The following is a 14,750-nucleotide window of genomic DNA, read 5'->3' as shown; positions in this document are numbered from 1 at the left end:
TAATTTATCTAGGACATTGTCTACACAATTAAAGTCTCCCCCGATCACTAGATCCCCTTGGGGGAGAAAGTAATTGTGCAGACAAGAGAAAAAACTTTTACGATCCGAAATAGTATTGGGAGAGTAAATGTTTACTAAATTTAGTTTAGAATTATAGTAGTCAATGAGTAAGCTCAATATTCTTCCTTCGGAATCGGTCAAAAAACGGATAATTTTGCCTGGGAAGTTTAGAGAAAAGAGGATGGCAACACCGGCAGACCTGCCAGTCCCGAAGGACCACAGACATTTGCCGCGCCAGAGTATTTCGAATTCCTCCGCTTGTTTTTTGCATGAGACATGTGTTTCTTGTAAAAGGATTATGTCACAGTTTGAATAATTTAATTCTTGAATAATTTTTCGACTTTTACTGGAGGACCCGAGTCCTCGCACATTTAGAGAAATTATTTTAAGCTTACTCATTGAATATAAATAAAAAATTAATGTCTGTACCGCCTTCTCCTAGGTTTAACTCTCTCCCATCCATCATCATCAGTTTCGGAGCCAGAGTAGTCACGGCGGGAAGATCTATCGCGGTCATCGCGGCCGCGATAATAATCTCGATCGTTTCTATCTCTCTCTCTTCTGTCGTCTCTCCGGTCATCTCTTCGTTCTTCTCGATCGTCCCTCCCTCGCTCGTCTCTTCGTTCTCTTGGTCGTTCTCTTCTACCTTCGTCGCGTTGTTGTTCTCGTTGTTTCTCCTTATCTTGTTGTTTCTGTTGTTCTTGCTGTTTCTGCTTTTCTAGTAATTTCTGTTGTTCTTCTTGTTGTCGCTGTTGTTTTCTCTGTTGTTGTAGTTTTTTCTGCCTTTCTTCTCTTTCCTTGGCGCGCTGGGCTCGCTCTTGTTTCTTTTCCTCTTCAGTTTTAGGTGGCGTTGGCTCACTGTCGACGTTCGCGCTGAAGAGCAGGAAGGGGCATTGAGGCATGGAATGGTTGTCCGCTAAACAAACGGAACATCTTGGCGAGTCTTTACATTCTTGAGCTCGATGCCCAGGGCATTCACAATTAAAACAACGGACTGCAGAGCAGTCTTTGGCCATGTGGTCAGTAGCTCCACAATTCCGGCAAGCTTTTGGCTGATTTGGGTACCATATTTTAATAGGTTCACCAGCTATGTTGATGTTGGCAGGGATGGTTCGATGTAGCGCCATTCGAGCCGTTCTTACTCCATTCTCGATGTGTTGTGCAATTTTGTCGCGCCGAAATGAAAGGACACGACCGTAGTGGCTGAGTCGGCCAATCACGGCAGTGTCGGGTAGTTCAGCGGGGGCTTCATGGATCTTGACGAGGACCAAACGATTTTCGCAGTCGCCCAAGAACACTTTGAGACCGGCAATCACGACAAAAGGTGTTTCAAGAGCGGCTTCTTTAGCTGCACGGCTCTTAAAAGTTACGATCCAAGATCTATTGGACGCCTTTCTCTGGATTCCGGTGATAGCGTCAATATCAATTTCTGCCGCGTCAAAAGCTTCGAGAATTATTTGCGATGTGACGATTGTATCAACGCTAAAATAGATAGAGCGATCCTTCGTGATTTTACTTTGACTAGGAGCATTCAAAAAAGGCACGGCCTTAAATTTCACACCCTTATTTTCCAGATTTTTCAGTACCTCAGGGATTTCGATTTCCACGTCTGCGTCCCAGGACTGTGAACCTTCTACCACGCCTGCGTCTACGACGTCTCCTGGATTCGCTGTCGAGTTATCGGTAGTAAACTGGCTGATATTTTCACTTTCCTGGCTGTCCATGTTGACCAATTGCTGCAAAAGCAAGAAAAATAAACTTTTCATAAGCCTTTTAACTCAAGAGGCCGAGAAGCTTTTTACTGTTTCGGCCTTCTGGGCCTCATCAGTGCAGTGCTAATGCTAGGATGGGGGAGAACCGAGACGGTCACCCCAAACGACCCAACCTTTGTGGTATCGTCTAAGCCATGCCAGAGTGCTCAAACTAGAGTAAACTAGCGAGCATATATATATATATATATATATATATAGATAGCTCTCGCTTGGCTTTGCCTTTTGGCTACCTTGCGATTGAGCACTCTACACTGGGGTTGCCATGCATTTAGCCTTCGGGCGAAGCTCATCACCTTAGTTGTGATTTGAGCACTCGCGCATGGCAACGTGTCTGCACTTGGTCCCACAAGTGTAGCGCCCAGACAATGGTTTATTCCAGAGCTTGGCCCAGTGTATGCACTGCACTGATGAGACCCACATAGGTCGAAACAGTGTGCACTGTCTGCAGTTATATCTTATATATATATATATATATATATTATCTATATAGTAGCAAATGGACTACTCAAGTGACGCACATATGGATTTTAATACAGCCTGTTTCGTAGACCAACAAAAGTTGATCCACTATATTATCTATATATATATATTATATATCTTTGGCATACAAAGCCTTGCTTTCATGTCCAAATTGAGCACTCTAACTAGGATGAGTCATTGCTCTGCAATTGCGCATGCTCGCTAGTGTACTCTAGTTTGAGCACTCTGGCATGGCTTAGACGATACCACAATGGTTGGATCGTTTGGGGTGACCATATTGGTTCTCCTCCATCCTAGCATTAGCACTGCACTGACTCGACTTTTGCTTCTTGGTAAGTGTTCGCTCCTTTCCCTAGTGGTTGGGAGTTTGGTTTGTGGTGTGCTTGGTTTTGGTGAGGTCTAGTATCAGTTAAGTGAGTACCTGCCGGGAGGGAAAACTTGTGATCTTTTCCTCTCGGTCAGGCTTTTTCCTTTTTCGCTTTTGGTTTGGTCACCCATCCCTTTGCTTGTTCATTGGGTTGGGGCCGAACTTCAGGATGATTGTTTCCTTTAGTAGGACAATCGATGTGGACTGCAAGGGGCTCCCCGAGGGGATGCTTTTTCCTGAGGCAGTAAAGTTACTCCTCGAGTATTTTGATCGTGAGTCTGATCATGTTGTGGAGGCAGTGCAGGCGTGCCCTGGTTGCGTTGCCAGGGTTACTTTTGCAACTGATGTGGCCAAGCTTTTTTTTGAAGAATTGGGCGTGGTTAAGTTAGGCGAGGTGGAGTGTAGGGTGGTTACACCTCCTCCTCCCCCACCTCAACTTACCACTGTGGTTTTGTCTTGGTTCCCTTTTGAGGGCTCCAATGAAGCGATACGTACTGCGTTGTCTGCTTTTGGCATCGTCAAGTCTGTCCGTCATCAGTCTTGGTCGGGTAGACCCTCGGTCTTTACTGGGTCTAGAATTATTCAGATGGTGGTTCAGAAAGTTATTCCACCCTTCATTGGTATTAGAGGTATACGTTGTAGGGTTTGGTACAGGGGGCAACCCCTGCAGTGCACTGTGTGCCGTAAAATAGGCCATAAGGCTGCGAGTTGCCCTTCCAAGGGCAAGTGTTTTAGGTGTTCACAGCAAGGTCATTTTGCTAGAGATTGTAAGGCCACCGTCACAGACGATGTCGAGCCATCCTCTATGCCTGAAGAGCCGCCTGCTGACAGTGCTGATGAAGCCTGCTCGCTCTCAACTGAGGCGAGTGAAGATCGCTTCACCTCTTTAAACGAGGGTGAAGAACCACTAAATGATTGTGTACCGGCAACACAGGGTTTTGCTAACCCTGTTTCTGATATGGATGTCGGAGAAACGAGCTCTGCTTCTCGGAAGCGTTCAGCCTCCCCAGCTCCCACTTCTGCTAATAACACTGTCAAGAGGACCCAACAGGTCCCACCCACTGATTCTGCTGCTGCAGCCAAGCCTATTGCTGTTACTCCTTCAGAACTTTCCGCTGCTTTCTTAAAGGACCCGCTGCTTCGCTCTTCTCCATCTGAGGAACGCGTTTTTTTGGCCGAGATTGCGGTGTTACATCACCTGCCTGCTCCTGCTCGTAAAGATATTTCCGTTTGGTACTCTGATCCGAGATATGTTTTTGAACAGCGTGAAGTTGCTACTGCCTTTAGGCTTTATCGGTCACTTAAAAAATCTAAAGAACCAAAATAAAATATAAAATTAACTTAGGCTTAATAAGAAAAACTAAAAGAAAAATTAGTTAAGTTTTGAGCGGGTGTGTTTAATTTCTGGGTGTGTGTGTGTTAATTTTTAAGTGAGGTGGGGTTCGATTCCCCAGCGAGTTTGGCGTCTGGTGACCCTCGTTTCTGGTGGTCCCCTTCCCTAAGGCATTGCACGTAAGCCAATGGGTTGGGATTAGACATGTAGGTCGGCGGGATTGCACCTCCCTTCATCGGGGCCCGGCCGTCCACCTTAAACATAAAAAAAACTGCACTGACTCGACTTTTGCTTGTTGGTAAGTGTTCGCTCCTTTCCCTAGTGGTTGGGAGTTTGTTTTGTGGTGTGCTTGGTTTTGGTGAGGTCTAGTATCAGTTAAGTGAGTACCTGCCGGGAGGGAAAACTTGTGATCTTTTCCTCTCGGTCAGGTTTTTTCCTTTTTCGCTTTTGGTTTGGTCACCCATCCCTTTGCTTGTTCATTGGGTTGGGGCCGAACTTCAGGATGATTGTTTCCTTTAGTAGGACAATCGATGTGGACTGCAAGGGGCTCCCCGAGGGGATGCTTTTTCCTGAGGCAGTAAAGTTACTCCTCGAGTATTTTGATCGTGAGTCTGATCATGTTGTGGAGGCAGTGCAGGCGTGCCCTGGTCGCGTTGCCAGGGTTACTTTTGCAGCTGATGTGGCCAAGCTTTTTTTTGAAGAATTGGGCGTGATTAAGTTAGGCGAGGTGGAGTGTAGGGTGGTTACACCTCCTCCTCCCCCACCTCAACTTACCACTGTGGTTTTGTCTTGGTTCCCTTTTGAGGGCTCCAATGAAGCGATACGTACTGCGTTGTCTGCTTTTGGCATCGTCAAGTCTGTCCGTCATCAGTCTTGGTCGGGTAGACCCTCGGTCTTTACCGGGTCTAGAATTATTCAGATGGTGGTTCAGAAAGTTATTCCACCCTTCATTGGTATTAGAGGTATACGTTGTAGGGTTTGGTACAGGGGGCAACCCCTGCAGTGCACTGTGTGCCGTAAAATAGGCCATAAGGCTGCGAGTTGCCCTTCCAAGGGCAAGTGTTTTAGGTGTTCACAGCAAGGTCATTTTGCTAGAGATTGTAAGGCCACCGTCACAGACGATGTCGAGCCATCCTCTATGCCTGAAGAGCCGCCTGCTGACAGTGCTGATGAAGCCTGCTCGCTCTCAACTGAGGCGAGTGAAGATCGCTTCACCTCTTTAAACGAGGGTGAAGAACCACTAAATGATTGTGTACCGGCAACACAGGGTTTTGCTAACCCTGTTTCTGATATGGATGTCGGAGAGACGAGCTCTGCTTCTCGGAAGCGTTCAGCCTCCCCAGCTCCCACTTCTGCTAATAACACTGTCAAGAGGACCCAACAGGCCCCACCCACTGATTCTGCTGCTGCAGCCAAGCCTATTGCTGTTACTCCTTCAGAACTTTCCGCTGCTTTCTTAAAGGACCCGCTGCTTCGCTCTTCTCCATCTGAGGAACGCGTTTTTTTGGCCGAGATTGCGGTGTTACATCACCTGCCTGCTCCTGCTCGTAAAGATATTTCCGTTTGGTACTCTGATCCGAGATATGTTTTTGAACAGCGTGAAGTTGCTACTGCCTTTAGGCTTTACCGGTCACTTAAAAAATCTAAAGAACCAAAATAAAATATAAAATTAACTTAGGCTTAATAAGAAAAACTAAAAGAAAAATTAGTTAAGTTTTGAGCGGGTGTGTTTAATTTCTGGGTGTGTGTGTGTTAATTTTTAAGTGAGGTGGGGTTCGATTCCCCAGCGAGTTTGGCGTCTGGTGACCCTCGTTTCTGGTGGTCCCCTTCCCTAAGGCATTGCACGTAAGCCAATGGGTTGGGATTAGACATGTAGGTCGGCGGGATTGCACCTCCCTTCATCGGGGCCCGGCCGTCCACCTTAAACATAAAAAAAACTGCACTGACTCGACTTTTGCTTGTTGGTAAGTGTTCGCTCCTTTCCCTAGTGGTTGGGAGTTTGTTTTGGTTTGTTTTTGAGGTTTCTGAGGATTTTTTTTGGATAAGTGAGTACCTGCCGGGAGGGAAAACTTGCAACTTTCTTCCTCCTTGGCAGTGTTTTTTCTTTGGTTCTGTTTGGTCGCCCATCCCTTTTTTGGGATTTCTCGGTCGATCCGAACTTGCTTTTCTTTTTGCTTTTTCTCTGTTTCGGTCACCCATCCCTTTGGGTTGGGTCCGAACTTCAGCATGGTCGTGTCCTTTAATAGGACTATCGACGTCGATTGTCAGGGGCTCCCTGAGGAGGTACTTTTTTCGCAAGCGGTTGGTCTGTTGCTGGGTTTTTTCGACCGAGAGTCTGATCATCGGGTGGCTGCGGTGCAGGCATGCCCTGGCCGTGTTGCCAGAGTCACTTTTGCAGAGAACGGGGATGTTGCTAAGTTATTTTTTGAGGAGTTAGGTGTCATCAAGTTGGGTGATGTAGAGTGTAGGGTGGTCAAGCCTCCTCCTCCTCCACCCCAGCTTACTACTGTTGCAGTTTCTTGGTTCCCCTTTGAGGGATCAAACGACGCCATCAGCACAGCTTTGTCTGCATATGGTACGGTCAAATCTGTTCGCAATCAGGTTTGGCGCGGAAGGCCTTCAGTGTCCACCGGGTCACGCATCGTCCAAATGGTCATTAGGAATGTCATTCCACCGTTTATCCCTATCCGCGGTGTTCGTTGTAAAACTTGGTATAGGGGGCAACCCCTCCAGTGTGGGACTTGCCGGAAAGTTGGCCACAAGTCAGCTGATTGTCCTCTCAAAGGAAAATGCTTCCGGTGTCATCAAGATGGGCACTTGGCTCGGAATTGTAAGGTGACCGTGGCTGCTCCAGCTGAGGCTGACGCCCCTGTTACAGAGAACGGTGTGGCTGTTCCTCCGGTGAAGAGCACTCCCGCCGAAGAAGAGACCCCCGACACTGCTATTGAAGACTCTGAAGATGAAGTTGGTTCACCTCCAGACTCTGATGCAAGCGAAGACCGGTTCGCCTCTTGTGAAACGACTGGAAATGAGAATATTATATCAGCAACCGAGGGTTTTGCTAACCCTGCTGACTCTGACATGGCTGGTGAAAGTGGTCCCTGGACCACTGTTTCCCGGAAACGCCCCGCTTCCTCTGTTCCCGTTTCAGTTAAGAGGACTCAACAGGCCCCATCTAAAAGTCCTGTGGTTTCACCCATGAGTGATATCCGCAATGGCCCTGATGTTTTCCTTGAAGTTCCGGAATTGGCAGCCTGTTCTGCAGACCACCGTGCAATCCTGTGGGAGATTGCGGTTGATTATCGTAAACCGCCTGATCAGCGAAAACGTTTTTGCCGTTGGACTTCAGATCCCCGCTTTATTGGTTTGAAAGATGAGGACTTTAAGACTGCTATAAAATTTTTCAACAAAAAGTTCCCAAAGTAATTAATTAAGGTCATAAAAAGAAAAACAAAAGAAAATAATTAGTTAAGTAATGAGCGGGTGTGTTTAATTTTTGGGTGTGAGTGTGTTAATTTTTAAGTGAGGTGGGGTTCGATTCCCCAGCGAGTTTGGCGTCTGGTGGCCCTCGTTTCTGGTGGTCCCCTTCCCTAAGGCATTGCACGTAAGCCAATGGGTTGGGATTAGACATGTAGGTCGGCGGGATTGCACCTCCCTTCATCGGGGCCCGGCCGTCCACCTTAAACATAAAAAAAAAAACTGCACTGATGAGGCCCAGGTCTCGCATGGTAAGTGTTGCTTCATACTCTTGTAGTTTGAAGTTGGTTCTGGTGTTTTTCGAGGTCTGAGTTGGATAAGTGAGTACCTGCCGGGAGGGAAAACTTGCGACTTTTTCCTCCCTGGCAGTGGTTGTTTTCTTTGGTTCCGTTTTGGTCGCCCATCCCTTTTTTTGGATTTCTCGGTCGATCTGAACTTGCTTTCCTTTTTGCTTTTTCTCTGTTTCGGTCACCCATCCCTCTGACTTGTCTTTGGGTTGGGTCCGAGTTTCAGCATGGTCGTGTCCTTTAATAGGACCATCGACGTTGACTGTCAGGGGCTCCCTGAGGAGGTACTTTTCTCGGAAGCGGTTGGTTTGTTGCTGGGTTTTTTTGACCGTGAGTCTGACCATCGGGTGGCTGCGGTGCAGGCATGTCCTGGCCGTGTTGCGAGAGTCACTTTTGCTGAGAACGGCGATGCTGCTAAGTTATTTTTTGAGGAGCTAGGTGTCATCAAGTTGGGTGATGTAGAGTGTAGGGTGGTTAAACCCCCTCGTCCTCCTCCTCAGCTTACTACTGTTGTAGTCTCTTGGTTTCCCTTTGAGGGATCAAACGACGCCATCAGCACAGCTTTGTCTGCATATGGTACGGTCAAATCTGTTCGCAATCAGGTTTGGCCCGGAAGGCCTTCAGTGTCCACCGGGTCACGCATTGTCCAAATGGTTATTAGGAATGTCATTTCACCGTTTATTTCTATCCGTGGCGTCCGCTGTAAAATTTGGTATAGGGGGCAACCCCTCCAGTGTACTACTTGTCATAAAGTTGGTCATAAGTCGGCGGAGTGTCCCCTTAGGGGCAAATGCTTCCGATGCCGTCAAGGTGGACATCTAGCTAGGAACTGTCAGACGACCGTGGGTGCTCAACCTGCTGTAGACACATCAGTAGAGATGGACATACCCTCGTCTGTAGCTCAAGAAAATGATGTGACAGCTGAGACAATTGCTCCCGTCCCTAATGACGTTGTTGCTGAGTCTGAAGAGTGCGATTATAACCTTGAGGCCAGCGAGGACCGTTTTCCAACCTGCACATCGGTTGACCAAGTACCATCAGACAATGTCTCCCGTAAACGCGCTGCTCCCCAGACTTCTCCGGTTTCAAAAGGAACTGTAAAGAAGCCTGCTACAACGGATACAACCCAGTCGATTTCCGTACCAGTCGCTAATAAGATAACCGTGCCACCCTCCGTTACGTCGGTCATTTCTTCCAAGTCCAGAAGTGAAATTCTCGAATTGCTATCCACACCTCCTGGCCTTTCAGGTGATAGAGTAGACCTCCTACGGTTAACATCACACCTTCAAGTTCCTCCTGGTTCAATTGCCTTTGTTCTCAACCCGCAAAATGGTCCTCCTAGACATGTGCTAAAGTACACTCCGAAGAAATAGTTTAATATTAGTTTAAAAATTTAAAACCTAAAAATGAAAACTAAAAAGTAGTTTAAGTTATTTAAGTTATCGAGTGTGTGTGTTCAATTTTTGGTGTGAGTGTGTTAATTTTTGTTGAGGTGGGGTTCGATTCCCCAGCGAGTTTGGTGTCTGGTAACCCTAGTTTCTGGTGGACCCCAACCCTAAGGCATTGCACGCAAGCCATGGGTGGGATTAGTCCTGTTGGTCGGCGGGCATTGCACACGCCCTTCATCGGGGGCCCGGCCGTCCACCTTAAACATAAAAAAAAAACTGCACTGATGAGGCCCAGAAGGCCGAAACAGTACTGTCTGCAGTTAGATATAGCTCTTTGGCATACAAAGCCTTGCTTTCATGTCCAAATTGAGCACTCTAACTAGGATGAGTCATTGCTCTGCAATTGCGCATGCTCGCTAGTGTACTCTAGTTTGAGCACTCTGGCATGGCTTAGACGATACCACAATGGTTGGATCGTTTGGGGTGACCATATTGGTTCTCCTCCATCCTAGCATTAGCACTGCACTGATGAGGCCCAGAAGGCCGAAACAGTTATAAGCTTCTCGGCCTTTTTAGCCTATGAAAATCAGTATTCTCTTTATTCTTTCAGTTTTGATAATGGCAAGCCAGGAGAGCCAATCTAATGAGCAGTTCACCAGTACCACCGACGGAACCTGGGCAACAGCGTCCGAGCTTGATGTCCCGGAGGCCTTAAAACTCCTTGAAAACAGTGGTGTGCGTTTTAGAGGCGTACCATTTATGGGCTCAGGGCAAACCAAGATCATCAAAGACCGGTCAGTGTATTTTTCCGTGGATACCTTGGTTACCTCCCAGACTATTTTGGAGAGCTTTGATGCCGCTGGCATTGACATTGATTCAATCGCCACAATCCAGAAGAAAAGTTCGAACAAGTCCTGGGTAGTCTCTTTTGTATCGCGAGCGGCGAAGGAGGCTGCTCTTGAAACCCCATACGTTGAGATCGAGGGGCTGAAAACCTTTCTTGGCGACTGCGAGAACCGTCTTGCAATTGTGAAAATATATGAGGCGCCAGCGGAGCTGCCGGATACGGCCTTAATTGGCCGCCTTAGCCACTATGGCCGTGTCCTCAGCTTCCGCCGTGATCTAATCGCGCAACATATCGAAAACGGAGTGCGAACGGCCAGAATGAATATCGCCCACAAGATCCCAAATACTATCCGCGTGGCCGGTGAGACGATACGTATCTGGTACCCGAACCAGCCTAAATCGTGTAGAAACTGCGGTGATGAGAGCCATTTGGCCAGGGAATGCTCAACAGTTCGTTGCTTTAACTGTGAGCGCCCTGGCCACCGTTCCGAAGATTGCGAGGAAGGGGCTAAATGTTCAGTTTGTTTGTCAGACGAACATCTCATTGACAGCTGCCCGTTCGCTCTCTTCAGCGCAAATATTGATGCCGGTGCGAAGGTAGAGAAAACGGAGGAACAGAAGAAAATGGAGCGGGATGAACGACTGAAACGCATGAAGGAAAAACGCGAAAAGGAAGACAAACGTAAACAGGACGAAGAGCGAAAGAAGCAAACGAAGGAAGAAAGGAAACAGCCCCCTGAGGGACGCGACGAGCGACAAAAGGACTCAGAAAGAAAAGACGAGCGAAGGGATGAACGGCGGGATGAGCGAAGAGATGAACGGCGAGATGAGCGAGGGGATGAACGGCGGGATGAGCGAGGGAACGAACGGCGAGGTGACCGAAAGAATGATCGAAGAGATGAGCGGGAAGAGAGAAGAGGCGACCGTGACCGCTATCGCAAGCGCGATGACCGAGACAGATCTTCTCGCCGCGATTATTCAGATACTGATAGCGACGACGGATGGGAAAGAGTCAGGAGAAGGCGGTACAGACATTAATTTATCTATTAATTTGCTTATCTATTTATTAACCAAACTCGATGAGTAAGCTTAAAATAATTTCTCTAAATGTGCGAGGACTCGGGTCTTCTAGAAAAAGTAGGAAAATTATTCAAGAATTAAATTATTCAAAGTGTGACATATTCTTTTTACAAGAGACACATGTCTCATGTAAAAAACAAGCGGAGGAATTCGAAACACTCTGGCGCGGCAAATGTCTGTGGTCCTTTGGGACTGGCAGGTCTGCCGGTGTTGCCATCCTCTTTTCTCTAAACTTCCCAGGCAGAATTATCCGTTTCTTGACCGATTCCGAAGGAAGAATATTGAGCTTACTCATTGACTACTATAATTCTAAACTAAATTTAGTAAACATTTACTCTCCCAATACTATTTCGGATCGTAAAAGTTTTTTCTCTTGTCTGCACAATTACTTTCTCCCCCAAGGGGATCTAGTGATCGGGGGAGACTTTAATTGTGTAGACAATGTCCTAGATAAATTAAATTGTTCCGCCATCCTATTGTCTGATCAAAAACTTCTCCGATCCCTTTGTGCTGACTTCTCACTTACAGACATTTGGCGCAAAAACAACCCGCGCAAAGTAACTTTCACCTGGTCTAACAAAGACCATACCCAGGCATCTAGAATTGACCGCTTTCTCGTCGCTAAAGGCTTAACCCTAGTAACGAAATGTAATATTCTTCCATGCATATACGACCTATCCGATCATGACTTTGTAAAAATTGAACTAACGACTAACCCTTCTAATCACGGTCCTGGAATTTGGAAGTTCAACAGCTCTTTACTCTCAGATGTAGAATTTAAAAACATTATGTCAAAATCGATTAACAACTTTAAGCTTAAAATCCCCGAATTCGCCTCCCTTCGCGAGTGGTGGGATGCTCTAAAAATTGAAATCCGCAAAACAAGTATTTCATACTGTATCCGTAAACAGAGAACAGCAAATGCCAAAAGAATCCTAATTACTAAGCAATTAACCCATGCTAAAAACGCTTTACATTCTAATCGCTTAAATAACCCAGGTGTAATTAGCGATTTGGAAAGCCAATTGTCCTCTCTAATCTCGAAAGAAGCCGAAGGAGCTAAAGTCCGCTCCCGAGCACAATGGTTCGAAGAAGGCGAGAAACCAACACGCTATTTCTTCCGTCTGGAGAAAAAACGAGCTGACATGAATAGTTTTGAATCTTTTTTTGACGAGAACGGTGTTCTCAGAAATTCTCAAAATGATCTTGAAAGAATTTTAACCAATTTCTACAAGAATTTATTCACCAAAGATCCTCTTGATATGCGAATTCAAACTGAAATAATTGACGACCTCGAATTTTCACTGACTGATTATGAGCGCAATCTATGTGAAGGCCCTTTCTCTAATAAAGAATTACTTACTGCATTGGAAGGCCTTCAGACCGGCAAGTCACCCGGTTCTGATGGTCTCCCAACAGAATTTTACTCGTGTTTTTGGAACGATTTGAGCGAATCTCTCCTTTCTGTTTTGAACGAGGCCTTTCTTGCTGGCTCCCTCGCGGATAGCCAGTACGAGGGCCTCCTACGACTCATCCACAAAAAAGATGATCGACGCCTCGCAAAAAATTGGCGCCCAATTTCCTTGTTAAACACTGACTACAAGTTAGCATCTAAAATCATCACTGAACGATTGAAAAAAGTCATGAACTCCATCGTGCATTCAGACCAAACGTGCGGCGTGGTCGGCCGCACTATCTTCTCAAATTTGGCCTTACTTCGTGATGCCCTTGACATGATTGACAAAACTAATGAACCAGGTATTCTCATTTCCTTAGATCAAGAAAAAGCTTTTGACCGAGTTGACCACGAATTCATGATGAGAGTATTGCGTAAATTTGGTTTCGGCCCCTCCTTTTGTGGGTGGGTCGAACTATTTTATTCTAAAGCCTTCTCTAGAATCATTGTTAATGGCTCCCTGTCCCCCCCTGTCCACTTAAGAAGAGGGGTGAGACAGGGATGCCCATTATCTCCTCTCCTGTATGTGCTAGTTTCAGAAGTATTATCAACGCAAATCCGTAATTGTAAAGATATTGAAGGTTTCCTGCTCCCCGGAGCAGGGGGCCTTCAATATAAAATATCCCAGTACGCTGACGATGCTACTTGCATCTTAAAATCCGAAAGGTCTCTTTCTTCACTTCTCCGAGTCGTATCAAAATTTGAACAAGGATCTGGCGCTAAACTGAACACGTCCAAATCTGAAGCAATGTGGTTAGGAAAATGGCGAACTAGAATTGAATCTCCCTATGGCCTCAAATGGGTCACTAAAATGAGAGTGCTTGGTGTTTACTTCTCAAACGGCCTCGTCAATGTCGACGACGACAATTGGCGGGCCAAATTAGACAAACTAAGTTCGGTTCTAAATCTTTGGAAACAAAGAGACCTGTCTTTTATCGGTAGAACATTAATTGTAAACACTTTAGGCGCAAGCCGTTTATGGCACGTTGCTAAAGTCATCCCCCCACCCCGTTGGGTGCACGATAGCTTTAAGTCGATCATTTGGCCTTTTATCTGGAAAGGAAAAATGGAAAATGTAAGTCGCGATCGCTGTTGTGCGCCCCCATCCTCTGGGGGCCTCAACGTCGTTAATTTCAAAGCTAAGTGCGCTAGCCTGCGCCTTTCTGTTTTTTCCAGTTTAAGAGATGACTTTGGCACATCCAAATGGCATTACCTAGCTCGATATTTTTTAGGACATAAGCTAACTATTCTAGATCCCCGTTTTTCTTTTCCCACAAATTCTGGCCCCTCTTCCTTCCTTCCTTCCAATTACTACCGGCTTTGTTTAGATAATTTCCGTACCTTGCATCAGAAAACTGGTGCCTTACCTGATTTACTCACCAGTAAGAATTTATATCTTTTGTTGCTTGACCCCGTCGGCGTTGCACCCCGGTGCTCCGGTTTTTGGGCGTCTGCTATGGACCGCCCCATCAATCGTTGGGCCTGGGTGTGGCGCAAGTCTCGCCTAAAGCTAATTGAGGACAAGAAGAACGATCTAATTTGGCTATTGATCCATAGAATGATCCGCGTAAGATATCTCCTAAAGTCTTGGGGATACATCAATAATGACAAATGCGCGATCTGCGGTAAAACAGAAACTATTGAACACTGTTTCTTGGGATGTCCCAGAGTTGTGAAAGTCTGGGACTATTTCTCTCCCCTTTTTCGTGTTCTACTCGACTCCCCCTTCTCTATCTCCCCTACCTCTATCTATTACCCCTTTTCCCTAGACCAATCTACCACCAGTATATCCTTATCTAACTTTCTCAAGGCAACCATCATATATTGGTGTTGGCTTGCCAGAAATAAAGCTACCTTCGAAGGTTCTCTTTTGAGCTCCAACGCAATTATCGACTTAATTAAAAAAGATGTCCAACTCAGAATTCTTAGCAGCGACACCGATACCTTAAGGAATTTTTGGTCTTTTAAAAACGCATTTTGTTCGGCCGATGCTGGTAAACCTGTCTTCTTTCCCTCTCTTGCTCCCCCCTGAACCTTTGTATATAATAAAACTTGTTAAACCTCGCCCATGAGGGGTCCTTACTCCGGGCTACAGGCCCGCGCGCTGTTTGCGCCCCACATGGTCGGGACAAAACTCTTTGTAAATAGAACTTTGTTAGCTCTTACAGGTGGGCGCTTACTCCGGGCTGTTATAGCCCGTGCGC

General features: G+C 46.4%; 1 protein-coding gene across 1 annotated transcript; it reads right to left on the bottom strand.

Annotated features, from left to right (window-relative positions):
* Positions 1 to 475: 475 nt before the first annotated feature.
* LOC148741058 (uncharacterized) lies at positions 476 to 1,991 on the bottom strand. The gene has a single exon (XM_088738106.1). The coding sequence runs from the start codon at positions 1,824 to 1,826 to the stop codon at positions 477 to 479; it is 1,350 nt and encodes a 449-aa protein (XP_088594232.1). The 5' UTR covers positions 1,827 to 1,991; the 3' UTR covers position 476.
* Between the last annotated feature and the right edge of the window lie 12,759 nt (positions 1,992 to 14,750).

Source organism: Stylophora pistillata, chromosome 1, assembly GCF_964205215.1.
Source record: "Stylophora pistillata chromosome 1, jaStyPist1.2, whole genome shotgun sequence".
In the NCBI taxonomy this organism is placed as follows: Eukaryota; Metazoa; Cnidaria; class Anthozoa; order Scleractinia; family Pocilloporidae; genus Stylophora; species Stylophora pistillata.
Note: the sequence above shows the minus strand (reverse complement) of the source record. Positions and strands in the feature narration are given on the sequence as shown.

Excerpts from the sequence above, each read along its gene's own strand:
- LOC148741058 (XM_088738106.1), bottom strand. The coding sequence starts at position 1,826 with ATGAAAAGTTTATTTTTCTTGCTTTTGCAGCAATTGGTCAACATGGAC.